Source organism: Euprymna scolopes, chromosome 25, assembly GCF_053919585.1.
Source record: "Euprymna scolopes isolate OS-2025 chromosome 25, ASM5391958v1, whole genome shotgun sequence".
In the NCBI taxonomy this organism is placed as follows: domain Eukaryota; kingdom Metazoa; phylum Mollusca; class Cephalopoda; order Sepiida; family Sepiolidae; genus Euprymna; species Euprymna scolopes.
This window is the reverse complement of record NC_136506.1, coordinates 65,693,123-65,719,856: the sequence shown is the minus strand read 5'-3', so window position 1 is coordinate 65,719,856 and position 26,734 is coordinate 65,693,123. Positions and strand designations below refer to the sequence as shown.

At 33.3% G+C, this 26,734-nt stretch overlaps 1 protein-coding gene across 50 annotated transcripts in view; it reads right to left on the bottom strand.

Moving 5' to 3' along the window:
- Positions 1–26,734, bottom strand: part of LOC145247411 (uncharacterized) — a 116,850-nt gene that overhangs the window by 34,239 nt on the left and 55,877 nt on the right. For 20 of the 50 annotated variants that reach the window (XM_080109124.1, XM_080109131.1, XM_080109144.1 and 17 more), the window contains 7 exons: positions 23,215–23,253; positions 21,711–21,761; positions 20,881–20,931; positions 14,843–14,893; positions 12,656–12,706; positions 9,575–9,616; positions 5,702–5,746 (listed from right to left, as the gene is read on the bottom strand). In XM_080109124.1, coding sequence (XP_079965250.1) covers positions 5,702–5,746; positions 9,575–9,616; positions 12,656–12,706; positions 14,843–14,893; positions 20,881–20,931; positions 21,711–21,761; positions 23,215–23,253 — 330 coding nt within the window. Of the gene's footprint in view, positions 1–5,701; positions 5,747–9,574; positions 9,617–12,655; positions 12,707–14,842; positions 14,894–17,864; positions 17,916–20,880; positions 20,932–21,710; positions 21,762–23,214; positions 23,254–26,734 lie in introns of all 50 variants that reach the window. The other 30 variants (XM_080109129.1, XM_080109141.1, XM_080109155.1 and 27 more) reach the window with 11 other exon arrangements.

Below are 26,734 nucleotides of genomic sequence, written 5' to 3'. Positions count from 1 at the left end.
TCTATTTCGCTCACTTTTTGCATTTCTTTTTATGCCAAGGAAAAAAACATTTCACGGCAAACAATATCTACACCAGTTTTTATATCCTCTCTCTCTCTCTGTCTCTCTCTGTATATATTATTCTCAACTCTTTCTCTCTCTCTCTCTCTCTCTCTCTCTCTTGCTCTATCTCTCTCTCATAGTCGAAAACCTATAGGGACAAGATACGTAACATGATTGAAATCTAGCTTATCGTAGGAAAATGTGTAAATAATTTAAATCGCCCACATTAAAAGTAAATGTAAAAAAAATACTATAAAAAAGATTTAAAAAAAAATGCGCTGTTATTAAACAAAGTAAAAGGAAACAAAAAAAATAGCATTGTGTAAGGTTCGCTAAGCCGCTCCAGAATCGAAAAATAAACAATGGTACCTGTACATATTTTTTTTCAGGGTTTGTTTTTTGGGGGGAAATGTGGCGTTTTGTTTATATGTGCATAGGTAAGTGTAAGGCTATCAGTATTTAATTTCCTGTTTATGAGCGGTTATTATGTTTGTATTTGGTTTATTTTTTTAAAAACGATTGCCTCTTGTAGAGAGTGCCGCCATATTTGAAAAGTTCTGGGGTATTCGTTTATGCAGAGGTAGAGTCCGGAATTATTAAATTGTCTGCTCTCAGCTAATGAGAATGGGTGGAATTTGAGAAGGAAAATTTATTATTTTTGTATTGGGAAATGGAAAAATTATGTTATGTCTATGAATTTATGATCCAGTTATGAAGGTTGCAAGTGCAATATCTATAGAATGTATATATTTTCTCCCGGTCTTGACTGAGGGCGTTGGAGGACTTAATATTTAAGGGGAAAAATAGAAACTGCTTTCTCTAAAGATGCTGCGATTGTGATGGTGTTGCTCATAGGATGAAATGTAGGATTTTATTATAACGACTAAATTTGTCTAAAATATCGTTTTGTGATGTTTTACTTGATTTCGAAGGAGTTCAATTGTTTCTCAAGATCATCTGGAAGTGAGTCAAGCACATCTATGATGAATGACACGATGGAAGTTTTCTGATTTCACAACCTCACAATCTCCACCCTCAGTTTCTGATAGTTCTGTAGTTTCTTATCTTTTTGCCTGTTAAGTTGATGTTGTTTGAGCAAACCACGTCAATAATTTGGCATTCATTGTTTTTTTTTTTACAATATCCGGTTTCCTGTGAGTTATCTCTGAACCATGAAATCCCAGAGAATCTTAATGTCCTCATTTTCCACTACTGCTTCTGGGTGATGTTGGAACCACTTGTCTGTCACTTGGATTCCAAACATTTGGCACAAAGTCCAATGCAGATTTGCACATACTTTGTCATGGTGAGATTTGTACTCTTTTTGAACAAGTGTAGAACATGCACTAACAATGTGTGAGATTGTTTCAAGAGTTACACCACACAGTTCTTCTCAGAGATATTTCTATTGCTTGTATTTGTATTTAATGACATGTTGCCTTTATAAATAACAATAGTTTCTTACGTTTCAGTGTTTGAGGTGACTAAAAATAAAATAAATAAATGAATAATAATAATAATAATAATAATAATAATAATAATAATAATAATAATAATAATTCTTAGTCAAATATGGAGCACTTCACTCAAATTTTAATGTGCTCAGGTTGTACATCACAAGGAAGAAAGGGGGGAGATGTTTGATTGGGATTGAGGAATGTGTCAGGAGAGAGTTTAAAAGTGTTCACCACTACTTGGCTAACAGTCATGAAGTGTTACTTGTAGCAGTGGCGAAAGAACGAAGAGCTAGATAAAGATTCATTGGAAGATAAGCAGAAATACAAGGAAAGAATCGAAACAAAAAAGTTAACTGAGTTAATGAGAATTAAACTTCATGGTCAGTTTGAACGAGATACTAAGGCACTAAAATATATGACACATGGAATTTTCTGTCTAAAGGTGACTTGAAAAGAGAAACAGAAAATATTTTTTTATTGTAACATGACCACTGAATCGTCCTTTGTCTTATAAATTCAATTTACCTTTCCGTTTTTTGTTTGAGCAAAGGTTGTTTTCCTTTTGTGTAGAAAACTGAACACTTTTTTTTCTAAAAAGAATGCTTCCTTTTTTGGCTTTATTCTTTCACAAATGAACAAACTGATCCCAGAACTCTGCATTACTACCAAGCCTAACTAGTCTACCCCCTCCCTTCCTCTTCATGGACGCCATAGTCAATCTTGTAAACAAGATTTATTTACGTCATCTAATGCCATTTTCTGATCGAATTTGTCGCTGGCCTTTCAACCCATATTCCTTTTTAAAAACAATATCTATTCTTTTGTCAAATGTTTTCCTATTCAATTGACATCATCGACAAAGGAATGTTTCTGCTTTGTCATTTCAATAAAAAATAATCATATTTTTCTTGTCTTTTTAAATTGGACCTTAAATCATTTGCCGATGTATGGTGGTCTAATATCTATTTATGTATATCTGAGATAGGGATCATCTCTAATTTGAGCTTTATGGAACTAAACATTGATTATGATTTAATTTTCCCTTAAAGAAGACAAATTATGACTTGATATTGCTTCGTAGAAGTATGGACCAATTGTGGTTTAAAACTTGCTAATAATAATAAGGATCAATTGACTTTGATTTGATCCATCCTTAAGGAACTAAACATGGATTATTATTTGAATTCTGTCTAGAGGTCAGAGTATATGTAAATACTATTATTGAGTATCACTTTATAGAAGTATGGATCAATTATGGTTTTGAATAATTTTATATTGTTTAGGATCAATTATTAAAACTCTATATGCAGGTAAAGGTTAATTATGATTTGATATCTGCTTTATAGAATTATGGGTCGATTATTTGATACCTTTGTGGAATTATAGAGTGCTCCCATCCTCACAGCTAGGATCACCGAGGTAGGTTAGCTAGCAAATGAATAACATTAAATGATCTATTGCATTTCACAGTCAAAACGAGGCCATGCGTATTAGCTGTTAACAATGCAAGAGTTAAAATTTGGAAGGAAGAAAAGGAGAGTAGACGCCTCCAGCTTCTAGTAGTAAGCTGAGAGAAAACCAGGTGTATCTTTTTTTTTTTTTACCAAGGTCTGAAGGCCACTTGAGGATAAGGGTTAATGGATGTAAGGTGGTAGTGTAGCAGTCGTTAATGGTGTAGATTGGGTAGAATTTGGATTATTTAAGGGGGCGATTCAACAAGAACTTGTTTACATTGGACTTGAAGGCTACCTTATTGTAATTGGCCGGGAAGCAAGCCAGTGTTCCACAGGCGAGCAGTTTTAGGAAAGAAGCTTTGTTCATAGAATCTGCGTTTCGATTTAGACACAGATAGAGAGTGAGGGAAATTGTTGATAGTGGTTATAGCTAGTCGAGTGCTTTTTATTAAAGTTTGACAAGAGGGGAGCATAGATTGGAGCTCTGATAAGAACTTGTCACCTCTCACAGAAGAGATGCTGCGAATCTGTCTCTGTTAAATCATTATTTTCATGGCAGGTTCTCGACTAAGCTTCAGTCCATGACATTCACAACAAAAACTTGTCTAGCTACAACCACTGTCAAGAATTTTCCTTATTTTCAGTGCTTAAAACATTCTCTGAACAAAGTTTCTTTCCGAGAACTGTCCGCTTGTTCAACACAATAGCGTCGGGCCACTTCTCAACTGACTATATCATTGTCGTTTTCAATTCTAATGTAAACAAATTATAATAATCAATTTATACTTACTTTCCACCATTACCGATCATTATGGGGATGCCTCACCAGCCACCTGACACTTTTTAACACTTATCCTCAAGTGGCCTTTGGACCTTGATAAGCAATGATTGTTTTGTAAAAAAACTTTGATTTTCAGCAGAAAGATAAATATATTTGGAAAAAAAAGAAATTTGGTTGCTGAAGGAGAACGCCAGTGAGAATGATCATGACTAGAGACGAAGAGGGGCTGTGAACGATGAAGTTAGTTTTAACTGAGATTCAAAAAGAGATAGTTTTGTTTTTTTACTCCTTTCCAGCTCAAACAAAGTATATTGCCACTTGAAACGCAAGTAGTGACTATTTGAGATCATGTCGACCAGGAAACTGTGGGGAGTTGAGCAACGAGATGTCCGTTCACACTACATTTAAACTTCTGCAGATTAGTACAGTTAGGGAAGCAGGAAACAGGGAGTGGATTCCAAAGTCTAGTAGTCCGAAGAAAGAAATTATTAGAGTAGAAGGATTTCTGGCATCTAAGAACCTTAAGAATGAGGGGGTGGGGTTTTGCTGTTTGTTGATTTGAACAACGTATGTACGTCGAGGGAGCACAAATGCTATGAGTTCATCAGAGAATATTCCATTAAAGTACTTGTATAACAAGCATGGGGATGTAAAATTGCGGTGATGGGACAGAGGTTGGAGCTTGGCTGACAATTCAGGACCTATTATATTTGAGACACTTTTTAGAACCCTGTTTAAGAGTAAGAAGTGGTAGATGCACCGGCTAAGGTGTGGCAAGAATACTCCATGCATGAGTGAACTGTGGCTTTATAAAAACATAGGATGCTCTTTGCTGTGAATGATTTTCTAGCATGGCAGAGGGATCGCACCTTCTTTGCAGCAGTCTTGGCAATGCCCTTAATGTATTCCGAACATAGAGCCACTAGCTGCAAGATCCTAATGGCACACACACACACCAGTGTTTCCAAAACAGTCACTTATATAGAGGGTAGAACGATAAAATTGTTACCAAGAAAAGACGACATGATTCCATTTCCGTTAGTGTTTTTTTTTTTGTTGCAGACCATCTACTAGTTGGCTAGTTGTATACAAATCCCAAGAGTGATAGGAACCTTCTATCATGTCTGAAAGTAGCACAATGTTCAGCAAGTGAGATCGGAGATGCGCCACTGTACAACTCATGCTCTCTACTGATTCAAGTTATAGCAACAGGACTATTACCAGCACCTTCAAAATGAATCGTTGGATTGCTACAAACAACAGGGATGTTCCCAGGGTGATGAAAACAAAGTTTTCGGCCACAGTTATGATCTTTGGTGTCGTTTCAAGTGAGGGCTATATCATGGCACCTTATATCTTCGAAATCGACTTGAAAACCAACACCAAAATGTACCTGGATGTGCTGAAGAATGTCATGATTCGCTGGTGCAATCAGGTGGCCACTGACAGACCCTGGGTGCAGCAGCAGGACGGTGCTGGCCAACAAGTCCAAAGAAACTCAGGCTTGGCTGGCCCCCTTCTTCCCCAACTTGAACCCACTAGACTACTTCATTTGATCATGCGTCATCACTAACATGACCTCCCACTACACCAAAGCCAAACTGATCGCTTCCATTCACCAAGTATTCACCGAGCTCCTGCCGGCACTTGTGGAATAGGCATGCTCCCAGTTCTAGACCTGTATTGAGAACGATTTAGGCTGAAGGCGGTTACATTGAATAGATGTCAGCTCTACTACATGATCAACTTTCCTGAATTGATTTTTTCAATAAAAGTTTTAAAATAAAGTTGTAGTGTTGTTTTCTTTATCGTTCCATCCTGTACATTGGAATCCAATAAGAAGATGACAAAGAATAATTGTATCACACATGCTTGTGACCAGGCAGTTGGTCGAGGGCGCCACCATAACTATATACTAGGTTAAATATTAATTATAATTTGATATTATATAGACGTGTCAAAATTACCTTCGTCATAACAAGGTTCTGGATACCTGTTTGGTTTCCTCTTCACTGAAAAATAAATTTAAAATGTCTTTATAACAACAACTTGTGTTCTTAAAATATTTCAATTATTGTCTGATAAAGGGTGCTTCCTGAAATATTACCATATGGATCCTCTGTTTGACTATGCTGACGTAAGTAAGAATACAATTTATATATATATATGACTAAAATATATTTTATAAAGCCCCCCTCTTGGGTTGAGCACTATCATAAATAATCTCACTCGCCACTTAATTTAGCTGAAAAAATGCGAAGCTCGCGGTTTGTTTACAAACAAACGTTTGAGCCCTTTACGAGCGGCGGACGGATGTTTATTTAAATAGACATTCGGACAGATTAATTGCGGCCACCGCTTCCATAGTCAGGGGATAGAATTGCCGACTGTCATCACGACGGTTCTAGGTTCGATCCTCGGCTTGGGATAGGTGTTAGTCTAGCGGCACTGATGAGTTGTGAAACAACGAAACAGGTCTGTATGTCGATGACTAAAATATATTTTATATTTTATATATATATATATATATATATATATATATATATATATATATATACTAGCATGGGTACCTGGCGTTGCCTGGGTTGACATGAAGTTCTGTTTGGAATACACCTGCTATAGTAATCATTTTCATCAGGGGAAATGTGGATACTCCCACAACAATTTAAAAAATAAAAGAATGGATAAAAACATGTAAATGTAATCGCCCCCAAAAAAGAAGTACGTGATACGCTCTCCACCAGATATTTCGGCAGGAAGGATGCAAAGAAAAGAAACTATTCTCCGGATATTGAGCACTGGAAAGCCCCCCCCCTCAAATAAATAATTAAAAATAAATCATTACAACTTTTGTTTTAAAAAAATAGCAGCGAATGTCCGTGTGATCGCAAAAAAAAAAAAAAAGAAAAAAATGGGCCAAGTAGGCAGGCTCGAACCTGGAACGCGAATGACGGGACAGAGGAACTGTTTTGCCCACTGCCCCAAGGAAACACACGATTTTGTGAATCTAAAAAAAAATGACGTTTATAAACATTAACGCGTAAATAAATGAAAGATTAAAGTAAGGAACGTTTTGTATATATTAATCAAATTGTGAATAAACAAACAAGCAAACAGACAGGAATACGAATTTATATATATATATATATATATATATATATATATATATATATATATATATATAAAAGAAATTTAATATTTTAAAAAATTATTATAGTAATAATTAGGTCAGTGCCTTTAAGAACTCGGTTCTTGTTGCTGAGCACTTTAAAGCTGAAATGAAAGTCGGTCACTTAAGCTCTCATGCGTAGACCATGATGGCCTAATGGACGGAGATCTGGACATTTAATAATAAATGTTTAAATTTCAATGATATTTCTTGCAGTTAATGTTGTGTGGTTTGTTCTTGCTAATGGGGTCAGAGACGGCTTTCTGGCCAGGTTTGAATCTCCCACCGGCTGTAATTGCGACACCCTGCAGTGATGATTCCCAAAAAGGATGAAACACTAGTGCCTGTAGGTATTTTAAAAAATTTATTATAGGAATAATTATATATATATATATATATATATATATATATATATAGTGTATTGATAAAGGTGAATCTGTATAGCTTTCTAGCTTAATTTGTTTCAGTTTGTATTTATCTATTAAACACAAAAGAACACACACGCTATCGTATTAATATATAGATTACTACTTCATATTTTTTCTATTCCTTTACCCTAACTCCTATCCGTATTTTGGTCCTGGATATGACTTTAAACTATATCCACCCTTTAATTACCATTGCTCCCAGGTCCACTCTGACCCGGAGTGGTAGTACCTGTTAGGGTCCCAACTATAGGTTAAATAGAAACCGATTTGAAAACAACAAATATATTCTATTAAGAAAATTTTTCTTCAAAATCTTTGGATCCGGCATTAAAAACCCCGAAAAGGGTTGATATGCCGTAAAACAAAAACAACCAACCAACCAACCTATCCGTATTTTCTGCTTTTATTAGAATATATCCCACCTGTACCAAATCTGTCTTATTATTATCTCGTTACCATATAACACCATCTTCACGCTAGTTAGCATCCTTTTCACATGTCACATCTCGCCTACAAATTCTATTTTTATTTCAATTTAACTCATTTGCCTTTGCATCGTATTATGTTCTACATATTTCAATTATTTGTTTATATGATACATTATTGTCGAAATTACCTGGCATATATATTTGCGATTGTCTTTTTCATTGTGTAGTTACTTTCTTCTACCTAAAAGAAAATAATTCCATTGTGTATCTGTGTGTCTGTGTGTGGGTATATATATTGCATTGATAGAGGTGAATCTGTATAGCAAGTTTTAGTTTCCCCTCCATCAAGGCCAGAGGTGTTAGGGAAATATATATATATATATATATATATATATATATATATATATATATATATATATATGTGTGTGTGTGTGTGGGTATTGATAGAGATGAATCTGTATAGCTTTATAGCTTAATTTGTTTCAGTTTGTATCTATCTATTACACCTTTGCATTGTATTGTGTTCTATATATTTCAGTTATTTGTTTAATTGTCAAAATTACCTGGCATATATTTGCGATTGTCTTTTTCATTGTGTAGATACTTTCTTCTACCTAAAAGAAAATAATTCCATAATTATTTAATAATAATCGGTATTTTTTTTTTTACAAGTCGATTGTACTTTGATATCTTTATAGCGATAAAGGATCAGTTCTGATATCTCGATATACAGATAAAGATCAATTTTGATGTGATATTTCTTTATAGAATGGAGATTGAATATGATTTCATATCTTCTACTTGAGTTAAGATCAATTATGAGTTGACATGATATATAATAAGCAAAATTATAAAAAGACAATAATATAATAAGGCATAATCATGTTGACATACTGGTTCCCGTTAGATCACCAAAGTTGAGCGATGCTGAGCCTGATCAGTATTAAAATGGGTGACCATTTGAAAATACCAGGTGCTGTATGTGTGCTGAAGCTTGGAGAAGAATGGGCGCTGTCAGACTATTCTTGTCCAAGATACACTGTATGAAATAATGCAGCCCCCCCCCACCTCTGACCCCATAGTGTTAAGGGACTAATTCATCTATGATATAAATCTCACCTGTCTGTTTAAATGTATGTATGTATGTATGCATGTATGTATGTCTGCCTAAAATGATTTTCATGAGATTAATATCGTTTTGACGCTTGACTCTTCGGACGACAAATATCGAAAAAATTAGCTAAAACCATTAATTTTTTCACTCTCAACTGGGCACTTTTCTACAGGGAGGGGGGTCGCTTTTTTTCAATGATATCTTCGAAAGTTACCCCCTCTTTTAGCATTAATTAACACCTTTGTCACTTCCGGTTTGGCGATGTACGCAACGGCAAAGACGTCGCGATTTTTTTTTTCACATTTTTTTCTTCCTTCACAGTACGGGTTCGAGCTTGCCTCTCTGCCTACTACCACTTTTTTTTTTTTTTTTTGCTCTACACATATCTCCAAACACCCGGGCAACGTCGGGCACCCAGGCTAGTCATGCATAAATAACAAAATTACATATTTGTATGGTGGATATCTTCTCTCATAATCTGGATCCATCTCTCTATCTAAAAAAATATAATAATTCAGTAGTGATTTAATAATAATTAGCATTTTTAAGATGAAACACTTCAATTACGGATTAACAGGTAAAGATCAATTCTAATTTGATATCTTTTTATAGAACTAAAAATCATCGAATATGATTTGATACCTTCTTATTAGGGTTATGAAAAATTAATATTTGATATTATATATGATTGTCATAATTACCTTCAAAATTGTTTTCCTCATATTCTGGAAATATTCTTCTATCTGAAAAATAAATGAATAAAGTTTAATAACATTTAAATAACATTGGTGGTCAAGATGAATCTATTCAAGTATCATTTGTTTTATTTAAAATTGTTTTCCTCATATTCTGGAAATATTCTTCTATCTGAAAAATAAATGAATAAAGTTTAATAACATTTAAATAACATTGGTGGTCAAGATGAATCTATTCAAGGATCATTTGTTTTATTTTATGGTATATCAACCTTTTTCGTTTTTCTTTTAATGCTGAATCCAATATTTTTGGAAAAAGTTTTTATTATTCAGATTCTTTATATCTTCAAATACTTATTCATGGTATTTGGTTTGATTGTTTTGTCGAAGGAAATTGTTGTCTTTGTTTTTAACTTTGCAGAACATGATTGAGTTTTGCAAAGGGAAAGAAAAGAAAACTATAACATCAATGCTTGATACATTTTTGATCAGGAATCCAATATCTTGAGACAGCCCGAACTGGTAGCACCAGATGCCCTAACAGATATTAACACTCTAACCCAATGTGGACTTGGGAGCAATGATAATTCCACATTCTCCACAGCCCTCAAATAGGCCTCATCACTAGATGTTTTTTTTTTTTTTTTTTTCAAATCAGTTTGCACTCTGGAGACGAATGCGTGTTCGAGATAAGTGTATTTTAATTTTTATGTTTAATTTCAAATATTAATAACTACATTTTATTTCAGTATTTAATTTATATTTTTATCTCCTGATTGTTTTATTTAATGATAGCGTTTTCTCGTCATAAATGTTTATTATATCTACCAAGTTGATCTTAAGGATAGCATACTCAACTGTTTTATATTTCTTTCAGACCCCCCCCCTCAATTTCTGTTTTTTTCATTTCATGTTGAATTTACTTATAACGGCACTAGTTGAATGTCAGAATGACTCCCCCCCCCTCGCTGTTCTCTTATATCGCAATTTCTTAAAACGTCACTCGCAAAAATTCAGAAAGCGATCACGTTTTTGTTTTAACGGTTAATTAAAAAAAAAAAAAATGATAAATAAAAAAGTCTGTTGGAACACTGATATTAAAGCTAAAAGTCTTTTCAAATCAGTTTGCACTCTGGAGACGAATGCGTGTTCGAGATAAGTGTATTTTAATTTTTATGTTTAATTTCAAATATTAAGAACTACATTCTATTTCAGTATTTAATTTATATTTTTATCTCCTGATTGTTTTATTTAATGATAGCGTTTTCTCGTCATAAATGTTTATTATATCTACCAAGTTGATCTTAAGGATAGCATACTCAACTATTTTATATTTCTTTTGTCTTTTAAAGTCATTCCAAGGACTGAACATTTGTGGTTCCATGTTTCTTTATAGCGATCAGTGTAACGTTCTACGCATTTTTTACTGATCACCAAATGCGAAAGTTTCACAGCAAATTTGCAGGTTCATCTTGTCGAACTCCAGAATCTGCATGGAATTTCAAATGAAACCCTATAATTCAATCAATAGGGTTATCTTGCTGTTGATCCGTCAAGCCATAACCAGAAGTCTTAAGTAATTTTTAATTGAATTACTATCATCGCCTGCACTGAGGATTGAACCATAAACCTCTAGAAGACTGTCACTTAGAATTGATTATTCTTTAGCACTTCACATATATTACCTATTACGCCACCGGTTCTTGCGAAACATGCAGATAAGGTTCACCATTTATTGGAGCTCTGTGGAAAACCAATTTCAGGAGTTTTTTTTTAAGTGACCCAAGGAGTAGAGGGAGGTTTCCCCAGCAACCTAAACACAAGCTACTGGCTGACAGGAATGACTTCAACAAAGTCCAGATAGAAGTGGAATGAGAAAAACAGAAAATGAAACTCACTTTACTCAATACCATGACGTCATGCTCTACTTACACAGTAGAAAGGGAGACAACTCGTGCCCCCTTTTGCATTACTCAGCAGAAGATATGAAACAAAGACTCCTTTAATGTATCCGTGTAATGTTGTCCCTGTGTTCTTCGTTACTCAAATGTGAAAGGTGTTGTAACAACACAAGCGATATTCAGATCAGAACCTTTTTTATAGCTTCTTGTATTGATATTGATATTCAACATTCCCTTATTCACTTTTGCTTTACAGATGCAGTTAACTCCCCAACCCAAGCTGCGGGAACAAAACTTTTGTTCTGATGCTTTCTCGATTTTTCCTCATTTGGTGGCACATTTGTTTGCTTGATTTGTTTTACAGTATATCACCCTTTTTTAATACATTCCTAAATCAGTGAAATGCAAAAAATTAGATTAGCAATAGTTTCTTGGCGTAGAAGCATTTGTTATTAAATTTTTTTGAAAATATTAGAATCCCAAAACAAAGCACTGCCTAATTTGAAAATTTGGATTATAATCACTTTAAAATTTTCATTGAGAAACTATTTCTAATTCATACAAGTGTTCCAATATGAACATCATGATTAAGGCATTTGAGAAAAAAAATCACTTTTGCGACAAGGCACGAGTTCTTCTAACGACAACATGCCACGTAAAAAGCAGAAGAGAAAAGATTTTTTTTTCTGATTAGGACGTATGAACGTTGAAAGTGAGTTGACTTTAAATAAATAAATTAAAAAGAAAAATCTGCAGTACTTTTGTATTTTAATCTTATGCAAACAATTATGTTTAAACTTTCTTCTCGTCTAAATCAAGAGATTATCTTGTCACAGTTTTATTTGTTGTTTCTCCCCTTGAAGGTGTCTGCTGTCATGTTCATGATTTTTATTCAACTCATATTTTGATACATTTATAATTATTTTATGTTTTTTTTTTGTTTTTTTTTTTTTGCATTTATCGCCAAGTGTATACTTTTGTCAAAATGATTTCTTGGTACACACGACCTAGATATTTAACACTATCAAAGGAAGCAGTGAGGATGAAGAGAATAAAAATACCCTGCGTAAACACCCCGCATGTATGTATACAGGCATTTATTTTGTTATTGAAAATGTTACACACTACATCTTATTGCGATCATTATCAATTATGATTTGACATGATTATAAATTGTCAACATCACCTGGATTATATGGTTGATAGCTATCGTTTTCTTCTGGATAGATTCTTCTATCTGCCAAAAAAAAAAAAAAAAGAAAAAACAATTAATGTTTTTAAGATGGATGCATTCAGATACGAATCAATTATGATTTGATATAGTGACTAGGATCCACTATGTTTTTGCTGATTTGTAGAAAGGTATTTTAAACCACTGTAATTTATTTTATGCGAAATGTTATTGCTTCGACATATTACCATGATTAATTTATAACTTTTTTTCAGTTTATTAAAGCATCATTTATATTTTTCTGCAATATTCTCACCCATGTTGACCCGAAAACGAAACAGAAAGGACGTCATCATCCATCATGATAATACTAGTCTTCACACACCATTACTGACCAATGATCTCCGAAGAGAATTTGCTTGTGAAATCTTGCTCCGTCCTGCATATTCTTTTGACCTAGTTCCTTCAGATTATCACTTATTTCAAAGATTACAAAACCGGTCAGATAGGCTCAAGTCAACATCACGAGAGGAGACTGAACATTAGTTAGATTTATATTTCACATCAAAATCTAAAGAATTTTACAAGTAAAGAATTTCAAAATTCGTTGAAAAGTGGAATCAAGTTATAGAGAACAAAAGTCGTTATTGTGATGAATTAGTATTTTCAAAGACGCACAGTTTTTTTATTTTCAAGATGAAATTTTAAATCGGCCAAAAGCTTTTGCACTGACCTAATACATCTCCACATCTGAGTTATCATCCATCTGCTTTTTATTACACATTGCACACACGCTGGTTATCATCTCTTAACCTACCAGCACTTACACTGCATTTCTTTCTGCACTTAATACATATTAACAAATAAAGACTCATTGGAAAGCTAATGACCTGGAATGTGTAATGGGCTATGTGACATTTGCTCTTAAGATCGCACATTACTGTTTTGAGAAGTGAGGATCACTTTTCTATATTAATTTAATGTATAATGAGCACCCACTTTATAGCTACCTTGGCAATAAAGTGGATGTTCATTTTACATTAAATTAATATACAAAAGATATCCCACACTTTATAATTTCTTCATATCTTTGAAATTACTCGTTTCCTACGATTTTTACTGTTATTTTCGTTTTCAGCACCCTCAAAAACCTTTAATAGTGGTAATTTTAAAGGATCATTTGTGGGTGGAAAGATACTGCATCTTTACCAATGTTTCAATCATAGTCATTTGTTTTCCTAGTTTTGCATATGAATTATAAAATATCTTTAAAATATCAATTATGTTTAAACATTCATTCTCGTTTAAATCATGAGATTATCTTGTCACAGTTTTAACCAAAAGAAACCGCTCATCAAAAAAGGATCTCCATTCAAAAACGTAAAAATCACAGCCGACGGCCCTTTTGACAAGTACTTAGCTATCAATTTTCTCCTAATAAAACAATTTATGAAAACTTTCAGCAAACGTTTTCTCATGTCCTCTTTCTTTATAAAAAGAAGCTTATTTTTACAGCAACCACTGTTGTATTTCTGAAGTGTTTAAAAGAATGACAACACGCAGATATATGAAAATATAACAATATATCTTTATTATTGGTGATGGATGGTTGGTTGTTAGGAATTTGATGAGATGATTCTTCTTGGATCCAAATCATCAATCAACAATGATATTCTTTTCTGTTGTTATAAACATTTGTAACCAGCTGAAAACGCTCCTTTGGTACGGTATTGTCACTGTAGCAACACCCCAAGGGCATTTTATTTGGCCATTGTCATTTCACTGAATAAACTTGACTTTAGTATGACTTAATTATACCAGTGTAACCTTTTGTCAAAAATTACTTTTCAAATATACATTTAACTTATCTTCTTTTTGACAATTGATCAAGATTGTTGTTTCTCCCTTTGAAGGTGTCTGGTGTCATGTTCATCATATGTTTTTTTTTCTGTTTTTTTTTTTTTTTGCATTTATCGCCAAGTGTATACTTTTGTCAAAATGATTTCTTGGTACACACGACCTAGATATTTAACACTATCAAAGGAAGCAGTGAGAATGAAGAGAATAAAAATACCCTACATAAAAACCCCGCATGTATGTATACAGGCATTTATTTTGTTATTGAAAATGTTACACACTACATCTTTTTATTGCGATCATTTTCAATTATGATTTGACATGATTATAAATTGTCAACATCACCTGGATTATATGGTTGATAGCTATCGTTTTCTTCTGGATAGATTCTTCTATCTGCAAAAAAAATAAAGAAAAGAACAATTAGTGTTTTTAAGATGGATGCATTCAGATACGAATCAATTATGATTTGATATAGTGACTAGGATCCACTATGATATCTCCATATCTCAGATTGGTGCAAAAGATTTTGCTGATTTGTAGAAAGGTATTTAAACCACTGTAATTTATGTTATGCCAAATGTTATTGCTTCGACATATTACCATGATTAATTTATAACTTTTTTTCAGCTTATTAAAACAGCATTTATATTTTTCTGCAATATTTTCACCCATGTTGACCCGAAAACGAAACAGAAAGGACGTCATCATCCAATCATGATAATACTCGTCTTCACGCACCACTACTGACCAATGATCTCCGAAGAGAATTTGCTTGTGAAATCTTGCTCCATCCTGCATATTCTTTTGACCTAGTTCCTTCAGATTATCACTTATTTCAAAGATTACAAAACCGGTCAGATAGGCTCAGGTCAACATCATGAGAGGAGACTGAACATTAGTTAGATTTATATTTCACATCAAAATCTAAAGAATTTTACAAGTAAAGAATTTCAAAATTCGTTGAAAAGTGGAATCAAGTTATAGAGAACAAAAGTCGTTATTGTGATGAATTAGTATTTTCAAAGACGCACAGTTTTTTATTTTCAAGATGGAGTTTTTAATCAGCCAAAAGCTTTTGCACTGACCTAATACAAATAAAGATCACCTCTGATTTGATATCTTTTTATAGAACTAAAGATCTAATATGATTTGATCCCTTATTAGATTTATAATTAATTACGTATGATAATTGTGAAAATTACCAGGAGGATATAATCTAGAGCAACTTTTCTTTCTGAACCCCCCCCCCAAAAAACAAAACAAAAAATGAAATAAAAAAACAAAAAAAAAAAAACAACACAGTTTAATGATAATTAGTGTTATTCTTATAACGATCATGATCAATTATGTTATCTCAACATACAGACAGCCACCACCATCATCTCTGCTTTAACGTCTGTTGACATGTGTTGGACGGCTTTTAGAAATTGATTTCTAAATGATCTATTTCTATTGAGATTTTTATTTATCTCTCTCCTTCAAGTCCATTTTTATCACTTCCTGAACCTGTTACCTCAACTGCTCTACATCTTTCAATGTCTACATTCTTTCAATGTGGCCATACCATCAGAGTCTACTCTTCTACACAAATCTCCCTATACTGTTCAGATTTAATGTTCCTCCAAAGTCATCAGAATTAAACCTGTCTTCAAGACTCACATTACACATCCATTGTATCATTTTCATAGAATTTCTCTCCATGCAATGTATGTCCTCAACCCTCCTTGGTCAAGTTTCACTTTCATACATTATAACATTGCATACTCATATACACTTATGATGATGATGATGATGATGATGATGATCATCATCATCATCATCATAATAATCATAAGTTTAGCATCCGTTTTACATGTTGGCATCACCTAGATAACATTCTAAATAGTTTAATTATCCAGATATACTTTCTCCACATCCGAGTTATCATCCATCTGCTTTTTATTACACATTGCACACACGCTGGTTATCATCTCTTAACCTACCAGCACTTACACTGCATTTCTTTCTGCACTAAATACATATTAACAAATAAAGACTCATTGGAAAGCTAATGACCTGGAATGTGTAATGGGCTATGTGACATTTGCTCTTAAGATCGCACATTACTGTTTTGAGAAGTGAGGATCACTTTTCTATATTAATTTAACGTATAATGAGCACCCACTTTATAGCTACCTTGGCAATAAAGTGGATGCTCATTTTACATTAAATTAATATACAAAAGATATCCCACACTTTATAATTTCTTCATATCTTTGAAATTACTCGTTTCCTACGATTTTTACTGTTATGTTCGTTTTCAGCATCCTCAAAAACCTTTAATAGTGGTAATTTTAAAGGATCTTTTGTGGGTGGAAAGATACTGCACCTTTACCAATGTTTCAATCATAGTCATTTGTTTTCCTAGTTTTGCATATGAATTATAAAATATCTTTAAAATATCAATTATGTTTAAACATTCATTCTCGTTTAAATCATGAGATTATCTTGTCACAGTTTTAACCAAAAGAAACCGCTCATCAAAAAAGGATCTCCATTCAAAAACGTAAAAATCACAGCCGACGGCTCTTTTGACAAGTACTTAGCTATCAATTTTCTCCTAATAAAACTATTTATGAAAACTTTCAGCAAACGTTTTCTCATGTCCTCTTTCTTTATAAAAAGAAGCTTATTTTTACAGCAACCACTGTTGTATTTCTGAAGTGTTTAAAAGAATGACGACACGCAGATATATGAAAATATAACAATATATCTTTATTATTGGTGATGGATGGTTGGTTGTTAGGAATTTGATGAGATGATTCTTCTTGGATCCAAATCATCAATCAACAATGATATTCTTTTCTGTTGTTATAAACATTTGTAACCAGCTGAAAACGCTCCTTTGGTACGGTATTGTCACTGTAGCAACACCCCAAGGGCATTTTATTTGGCCATTGTCATTTCACTGAATAAACTTGACTTTAGTATGACTTAATTATACCAGTGTAACCTTTTGTCAAAAATTACTTTTCAAATATACATTTAACTTATCTTCTTTTTGACAATTGATCAAGATTGTTGTTTCTCCCTTTGAAGGTGTCTGGTGTCATGTTCATCATATGTTTTTTTTTCTGTTTTTTTTTTTTGCATTTATCGCCAAGTGTATACTTTTGTCAAAATGATTTCTTGGTACACACGACCTAGATATTTAACACTATCAAAGGAAGCAGTGAGAATGAAGAGAATAAAAATACCCTACATAAAAACCCCGCATGTATGTATACAGGCATTTATTTTGTTATTGAAAATGTTACACACTACATCTTTTTATTGCGATCATTTTCAATTATGATTTGACATGATTATAAATTGTCAACATCACCTGGATTATATGGTTGATAGCTATCGTTTTCTTCTGGATAGATTCTTCTATCTGCAAAAAAATAAAGAAAAGAACAATTAATGTTTTTAAGATGGATGCATTCAGATACGAATCAATTATGATTTGATATAGTGACTAGGATCCACTATGATATCTCCATATCTCAGATTGGTGCAAAAGATTTTGCTGATTTGTAGAAAGGTATTTTAAACCACTGTAATTTATGTTATGCCAAATGTTATTGCTTCGACATATTACCATGATTAATTTATAACTTTTTTTCAGCTTATTAAAGCAGCATTTATATTTTTCTGCAATATTCTCACCCATGTTGACCCAAAAACGAAACAGAAAGGACGTCAGCATCCAATCATGATAATACTCGTCTTCACGCACCACTACTGACCAATGATCTCCGAAGAGAATTTGCTTGTGAAATCTTGCTCCATCCTGCATATTCTCTTGACCTAGTTCCTTCAGATTATCACCTATTTCAAAGATTACAAAACCGGTCAGATAGGCTCAGGTCAACATCATGAGAGGAGACTGAACATTAGTTAGATTTATATTTCACATCAAAATCTAAAGAATTTTACAAGTAAAGAATTTCAAAATTCGTTGAAAAGTGGAATCAAGTTATAGAGAACAAAAGTCGTTATTGTGATGAATTAGTATTTTCAAAGACGCACAGTTTTTTATTTTCAAGATGGAGTTTTTAATCAGCCAAAAGCTTTTGCACTGACCTAATACAAATAAAGATCACCTCTGATTTGATATCTTTTTATAGAACTAAAGATCTAATATGATTTGATCCCTTATTAGATTTATAATTAATTACGTATGATAATTGTGAAAATTACCAGGAGGATATAATCTAGAGCAACTTTTCTTTCTGAACCCCCCCCCAAAAAAAACAAAAAATGAAATAAAAAAACAAAACAAAAAAAACAACACAGTTTAATGATAATTAGTGTTATTCTGATAACGATCATGATCAATTATGTTATCTCAACATACAGACAGCCACCACCATCATCTCTGCTTTAACGTCTGTTGACATGTGTTGGACGGCTTTTAGAAATTGATTTCTAAATGATCTATTTCTATTGAGATTTTTATTTATCTCACTCCTTCAAGTCCATTTTTATCACTTCCTGAACCTGTTACCTCAACTGCTCTACATCTTTCAATGTCTACATTCTTTCAATGTGGCCATACCATCAGAGTCTACTCTTCTACACAAATCTCCCTATACTGTTCAGATTTAATGTTCCTCCAAAGTCATCAGAATTAAACCTGTCTTCAAGACTCACATTACACATCCATTGTATCATTTTCATAGAATTTCTCTCCATGCAATGTATGTCCTCAACCCTCCTTGGTCAAGTTTCACTTTCATACATTATAACATTGCATACTCATATACACTTATGATGATGATGATGATGATGATGATGATGATGATGATGATGATCATCATCATCATAATAATCATAAGTTTAGCATCCGTTTTACATGTTGGCATCACCTAGATAACATTCTAAATAGTTTAATTATCCAGATATACTTTCTCCACATCCGAGTTATCATCCATCTGCTTTTTATTACACATTGCACACACGCTGGTTATCATCTCTTAACCTACCAGCACTTACACTGCATTTCTTTCTGCACTAAATACATATTAACAAATAAAGACTCATTGGAAAGCTAATGACCTGGAATGTGTAATGGGCTATGTGACATTTGCTCTTACGATCGCACATTACTGTTTTGAGAAGTGAGGATCACTTTTCTATATTAATTTAACGTATAATGAGCACCCACTTTATAGCTACCTTGGCAATAAAGTGGATGTTCATTTTACATTAAATTAATATACAAAAGTTATCCCATACTTTATAATTTCTTCATATCTTTGAAATTACTCGTTTCCTACGATTTTTACTGTTATTTTCGTTTTCAGCACCCTCAAAAACCTTTAATAGTGTTAATTTTAAAGGATCATTCGTGGGTGGAAAGATACTGCATCTTTACCAATGTTTCAATCATAGTCATTTGTTTTCCTAGTTTTGCATATGAATTATAAAATATCTTTAAAATATCAATTATGTTTAAACATTCATTCTCGTTTAAATCATGAGATTATCTTGTCACAGTTTTAACCAAAAGAAACCGCTCATCAAAAAAGGATCTCCATTCAAAAACGTAAAAATCACAGCCGACGGCTCTTTTGACAAGTACTTAGCTATCAATTTTCTCCTAATAAAACAATTTATGAAAACTTTCAGCAAACGTTTTCTTATGTCCTCTTTCTTTATAAAAAGAAGCTTATTTTTACAGCAACCACTGTTGTATTTCTGAAGTGTTTAAAACAATGACGACACGCAGATATATGAAAATACAACAATATATCTTTATTATTGGTGATGGATGGTTGGTTGTTAGGAATTTGATGAGATGATTCTTCTTGGATCCAAATCATCAATCAACAATGATATTCTTTTCTGTTGTTATAAACATTTGTAACCAGCTGAAAACGAGTATTGTCACTGTAGCCAAACCCCAAGGGCATTTTATTTGGCCATTGTCATTTCACTGAATAAACTTGACTTTAGTATGACTTAATTATACCAGTGTAACCTTTTGTCAAAAATTACTTTTCAAATATACATTTAACTTATCTTCTTTTTGACAATTGATCAAGATTGTTGTTTCTCCCTTTGATGGTGTCTGGTGTCATGTTCATCATATGTTTTTTTTTTCTGTTTTTTTTTTTTGCATTTATCGCCAAGTGTATACTTTTGTCAAAATGATTTCTTGGTACACACGACCTAGATATTTAACACTACCAAAGGAAGCAGTGAGAATGAAGAGAATAAAAATACCCTACATAAAAACCCCGCATGTATGTATACAGGCATTTATTTTGTTATTGAAAATGTTACACACTACATCTTTTTATTGCGATCATTTTCAATTATGATTTGACATGATTATAAATTGTCAACATCACCTGGATTATATGGTTGATAGCTATCGTTTTCTTCTGGATAGATTCTTCTATCTGCCAAAAAAAAAAAAAAAAGAAAAGAACAATTAGTGCTTTTAAGATGGATGCATTCAGATACGAATCAATTATGATTTGATATAGTGACTAGGATCCACTATGATATCTCCATATCTCAGATTGGTGCAAAAGTTTTTGCTGATTTGTAGAAAGGTATTTAAACCACTGTAATTTATTTTATGCAAAATGTTTCAATCATAGTCATTTGTTTTCCTAGTTTTGCATATGAATTATAAAATATCTTATATTTCCAAAACACCACTGGACTTCATGGAGAAGAGACAAAAACTTGCTGCTATAATTTCAAATGATCTGAAATAACAGCAAAGGGAAACTTGATTCCAAATATTTCTCATATGTTATATCTCCTCTCTTTGGTTTTCATATATGAAGTAAATTTCACAGTGTTATGGCTTATTTGATATTGGAGATATTCATAATCGTGCCCTATTTCCAAAAGAGGGCAGATATAACATATGAGAAATATTTGGAATCAAGTCTCCCCTTGCTGTTATTTCAGATCATTTGAAACCATAACAGCAAGTTTTAGTTTCCCCTCCATCAAGGCCAGAGGTGTTAGGGAAATATATATATATATATATATATATATATATATATATATATATATGTGTGTGTGTGTGTGTGTGTGGGTATTGATAGAGATGAATCTGTATAGCTTTATAGCTTAATTTGTTTCAGTTTGTATCTATCTATTACACCTTTGCATTGTATTGTGTTCTATATATTTTAGTTATTTGTTTAATTGTCAAAATTACCTGGCATATATTTGCGATTGTCTTTCTCATTGTGTAGATACTTTCTTCTACCTGAAAGAAAATAATTCCATAATTATTTAATAATAATCGGTATTTTTTTTTTTACAAGTCGATTGTACTTTGATATCTTTATAGCGATAAAGGATCAGTTCTGATATCTCGATATACTTTTTTACTCCAATAGTTTCTTCCCCAGAACCGCTAGACTCTGGAATTCCATTCCAGGTCCCTGCTTCCCAACAGTACTGACATGCAGAAGTTCAAGTGTAACGTGAACCGACACCTTGCTGCCCAAATCCCTACATAGTACCCCAGTAGTTGTTGCCCCTGACAGTAGCCCCCTACACCAAAGTGGCAATTTGCCTTGTTTGGGGTGAAAATGTAATTAAAAAAAAAAAAATAAATAAATACAGATAAAGATCAATTTTGAGGTGATATTTCTTTATAGAATGGATATTTAATATGATTTCATATCTTCTACTTGAGTTAAGATCAATTATGAGTTGACATGATATATAATAAGCAAAATTATAAAAAGACAATAATATAATAAGGCATAATCATGTTGACATACTGGTTCCCGTTAGATCACCAAAGTTGAGCGATGCTGAGCTTGGTCAGTATTAAAATGGGTGAAAATATCAGGTGCTGTATGTGTGCTGAAGCTTGGAGAAGAATGGGCGCTGTCAGGCTATTCTTGAAATAATTCCAAAGTCTAGCTGTCCGAGAGAAGAAGCAATTAGATTAGAATGCTTTTCAGTATCTAGGGACCTCAACAATGAAGGGGGTGGGGTTTTGCTACTCATTAGCTTAGTCGAGCACATGTATATCGAGGGGGCACAAGTGTTATGCGTTCATCAGAGGACATCCCATTAAAGTAGTTGTAAAACAAGCAGCAAGGTATACAAAGCAGGGAACGTAGCCAGACAACATGACAACAGATGGCCCATCAGGACAACGGAATGGACACCTCATGAACAAAAAAGGTCAAAGTGAAGACCAAGAGTGAGGTGGAGGGACGACCTGATACAACACATGAGTCCCACATGGCAACGGGTATCTCAGAACATAGATGGAGGGGTTCAGGGAGGGGTTCCTCATTGAGTGATAAAACCCTTATTGATTGATTGATAGAAAACAAACACAGGGATGTGACATTGTGGTGATGGGACAGAGTTTGAAGCTTGGCTGACAGCGTGAAACCTATTAGATTTGAGCCTGTTTTGTGGACCCGGTCTAAGAGTGAGAGACTAGTGGAGGATGTATTAGCCAAGATGTGGCAATAATTCTCATGGCAGGGAAGGGAAAGACCACCTTCTTTACAGCAACCTTGGCAATGTCTTCAATTTATTTGTTCCAATTCATGTTGCCTGCGAATGTTAGACTGGATAGTTTGAAAGATGATCTCTCAGCTAGGGTGCTATTTGTCATGGCAATCGGAGGTTAAGAAAGTTTTTTTTTTAGGTCATGATCAATTATGATTTGATTTAACAGTCAAAATTACCTGGATATCTTTCCGCGTAGTCTGGATCCATTTTTTCATCTGAAAAAGAAAATTTAGTAATAACAGGTGATCTCTACTATTATATAAAAGGAACGTTATCTGTATGTGTGAGTGAGATTGTTCCCTATGGACTCGAAAACGGCTGGGCCGATTGTTTAAATATTTCACCTGAAAGTACTTTATGTGCCTGGCAGTGTTCTTAGGTAGGTTTTGTATCAAAATCTCTTTGATAAGTATCGATAATCGATAATCGATAATCGATAATCGAAATAATCTTATTACAGAAGGAAGAGGCGATTTTGATCTAAGTTAACACCTTACACAGCCTAACATAACAAGTACATTTGAGAAGTTTTATTACCACACAAGCTGAAAGGCCCAACATATAAAATCAACTGTAGGTTCTTTGATATAACAGGGGCTTGTTCAAAACGATTGCTTCTGTTTAAAGCAATATTGTACCATGATCATTGACTTTTTCATTTTAAACTTAAATTCAAGCTATTATCACTGCACAAGCTGGAAGGCCAGGTATATGAAATAAACAGTGGATTCTTTGATATGGCAAGAATGCGTTCAAAATCGATGTTTTTGTTTAGTTCACAATTAAAGCATGATACCTGACTTTTTCATTTTAAACTTTAATTCATGCCATTGTATGTAAAAAATAATTTTATTAAATCAACAGTAGGTTCTTTACAGTGCAATGTAGACTACAATGTATTTTGGACCAAGTCACACTGCAGGTAGGTATGAGAAACTTCCTTTCAGTGCACCACGATGAGTCCCCAACTAAAGCAAGCAATCAATCGATTTGATTGAAAAATGGGTGATTTCACCGATTTCGATGACAATAAAAATATAGGAGTGTGAAACATTCGTTGATCATCATTCAACCCCGAGCAATGTCTGAAGATAAATTTATGCCAGTACAGATAACTTGTGGTTTGATACTTCATTATAGCCATTAGAATCAATTCTGATACAGATAAAGCTCAAGTCAGATTTGATATCTTTTTTATATAATTAATAATGAAATATGATTCAATACTTTCTTATTGGGATCACACTCAGTTATGATTTAACATGATATAATGGTTGTCAAAATTACTTTCAAGGTATCTTCCAAAATAGTCTGGAAAAGTTGGATCTTCTGAAAAAAAAAATGATTTAACAACGATTTAATAATAATTGCTGATCTTCACGCAAATCTATTCAAGTAAGGATCACTTGTGATTTGCTGCCTCCTTATACAAATAAATAATAATCACCATCATCATAATCGCCAACGTCGTCATCATCATCGTCATCATCATCATCATCATCGTCGTCGTCGTCATCGTCGTCATTGTCATCATCATCGTCATCATCATTATCATCATCATCATCATCGTCGTTGTCGCTGTCGTCATCATCATCATCGTCATCATCATCATAATCATCATAATCATCATTGTCATCGTCATCATCATCATCATCATCGTCGTCGTCGTCGTCATCATCATCATTGTCATCATCGTTATCATCATCATCATCGTTATCATCATCATCATCGTCATCATCGTTATCATCGTCATTGTTAACATCATCATCGTTATCATCGTCATTGTTAACATCATCATCGTTATCATCGTCATTGTTAACATCATCATCGTTATCATCGTCATTGTTAACATCATCATCGTTATCATCGTCATTGTTAACATCATCATCGTTATCATCGTCATTGTCAGCATCATTGTCATCATACTCACGTCATCATTGCTGTCATTGTTATCATCATCCTCATCCTCCTCCTCCTCCTCATCATCATCGTCATCGTCGTCGTCATTATCATCATCATCATCATCATCAGTGATATGCATTAGCCATCTGTTATAAATAGGCTTCCAAACTAATCTACCTTTTGCCAGGTCTTTATTTATCTTTTTTTCTCTCGTCCATCCTATCATTTTCTTTCAACGTTTTTTTTTACTTTCCTCTGCCAACTGACTCAGCTACCTCAGCTGTTCTAAATTTAATAACCCAAGCAGTAATAAAATTGTTTCAATGTGACCAGACCAACGAAGTCTCCTTTCTTGCATACATCTCCAAATTTAATCTTCGCCTGAGGTCATTGGATCTATGTGCCTTTAAGATTTAGATTGTACATCCATCGTATCTTATGATTTCTTTCCCTTATATCCTCCAACCAATATATTTCATTTTCAGACATCATCACACTGCATACATATCTGATAAATACTTTCTTTGGTTGATAGCATTTACACTCTGATTAGTAATAGTAGGAGTTCCTTGAATTTACTCCATCCACTTCTAAATCTTGCTATCACACCAGAACCAGCTCTTCATCTACTCCAATACATATCACCAATCTAACGCAACTTCTATACAATCTCAGTAGGCTCACCATCCAAACACACTTTCTCCACATCTGAGTTATCATCTGTTTCAATTGTCTTACACTTCTTGAACACAAACTTGATATCATCTCTCAACATCCGTGCAATTCCACAGCAGTTCTTGCATTTTCATTGCTTACAAGTATCACAAAAAATTAAGTAGCTTCCAACTGCCTTTCTACAAAATGACCCGACGGGAACTTCCCTTTTTCAGGTGGATTTCCAGCATTACAAACACCGATCACCACTTTGATCTTGCTGACATTCATTCTCACACCATTTATTCCTTTCTTCTAAGTATCCAACTTAACAAGTATGCCATCCATTGTTTCACAGTGTTCCAAACACGGTTATTCCCACGGGATGTTTATACACCCCAATACAAAAAAATGTTTATAATGTTATTATTTTGTAAAATATAGTTATTATGTTGGTTCAGGATATATCTACAGTTCCTGTTGAACAGTTTCAATCATTTGTAATTTGCTGATATTAATATAAAATAATACAATAAAATAAATTATAAAACTAAGGAAAAGTTAAAAAATCTTAGTTTTAGATCACATTTATACAAAAATATCCACAGTATACACCAGTTTGTGTTGTTTTTAATGTATATGCTTTCATAAATTGATATAGCACGAAAAATGAATGTATGCACTCAAATCTAAATACAAAATGTCTCCATAAATTAAAACCGCAAGAAAAATACAGACGAGTTCATTACATAATCATTATCTTTCAATCTGATGCACCATTTGTTACTGCATTCTCACAATTTACTGACATTTCATCACTTAACATTTAATCACACAATCATTAATCACGGACATATGATCACTAGATATTTAATCACATGTTTTTTATCACGTGGACACTTAGTCACTCGACATCGAGACAATTAATCACCTCCCAAGGAAAAAAACAAACATTTATTTATGTTATAATGTTATTCATGTTATAATGTTATTTATGTGATAATATTATTTATGTTATAATGTTATTTATGCGATTACGTTTTTATTATGTTACATTTTAGCTCCTTTGACAATTTAAGACCAGATGGGTAACAATTTGGCAATACAAAACAACTGTATACGAGAGGACATATTCTCCCT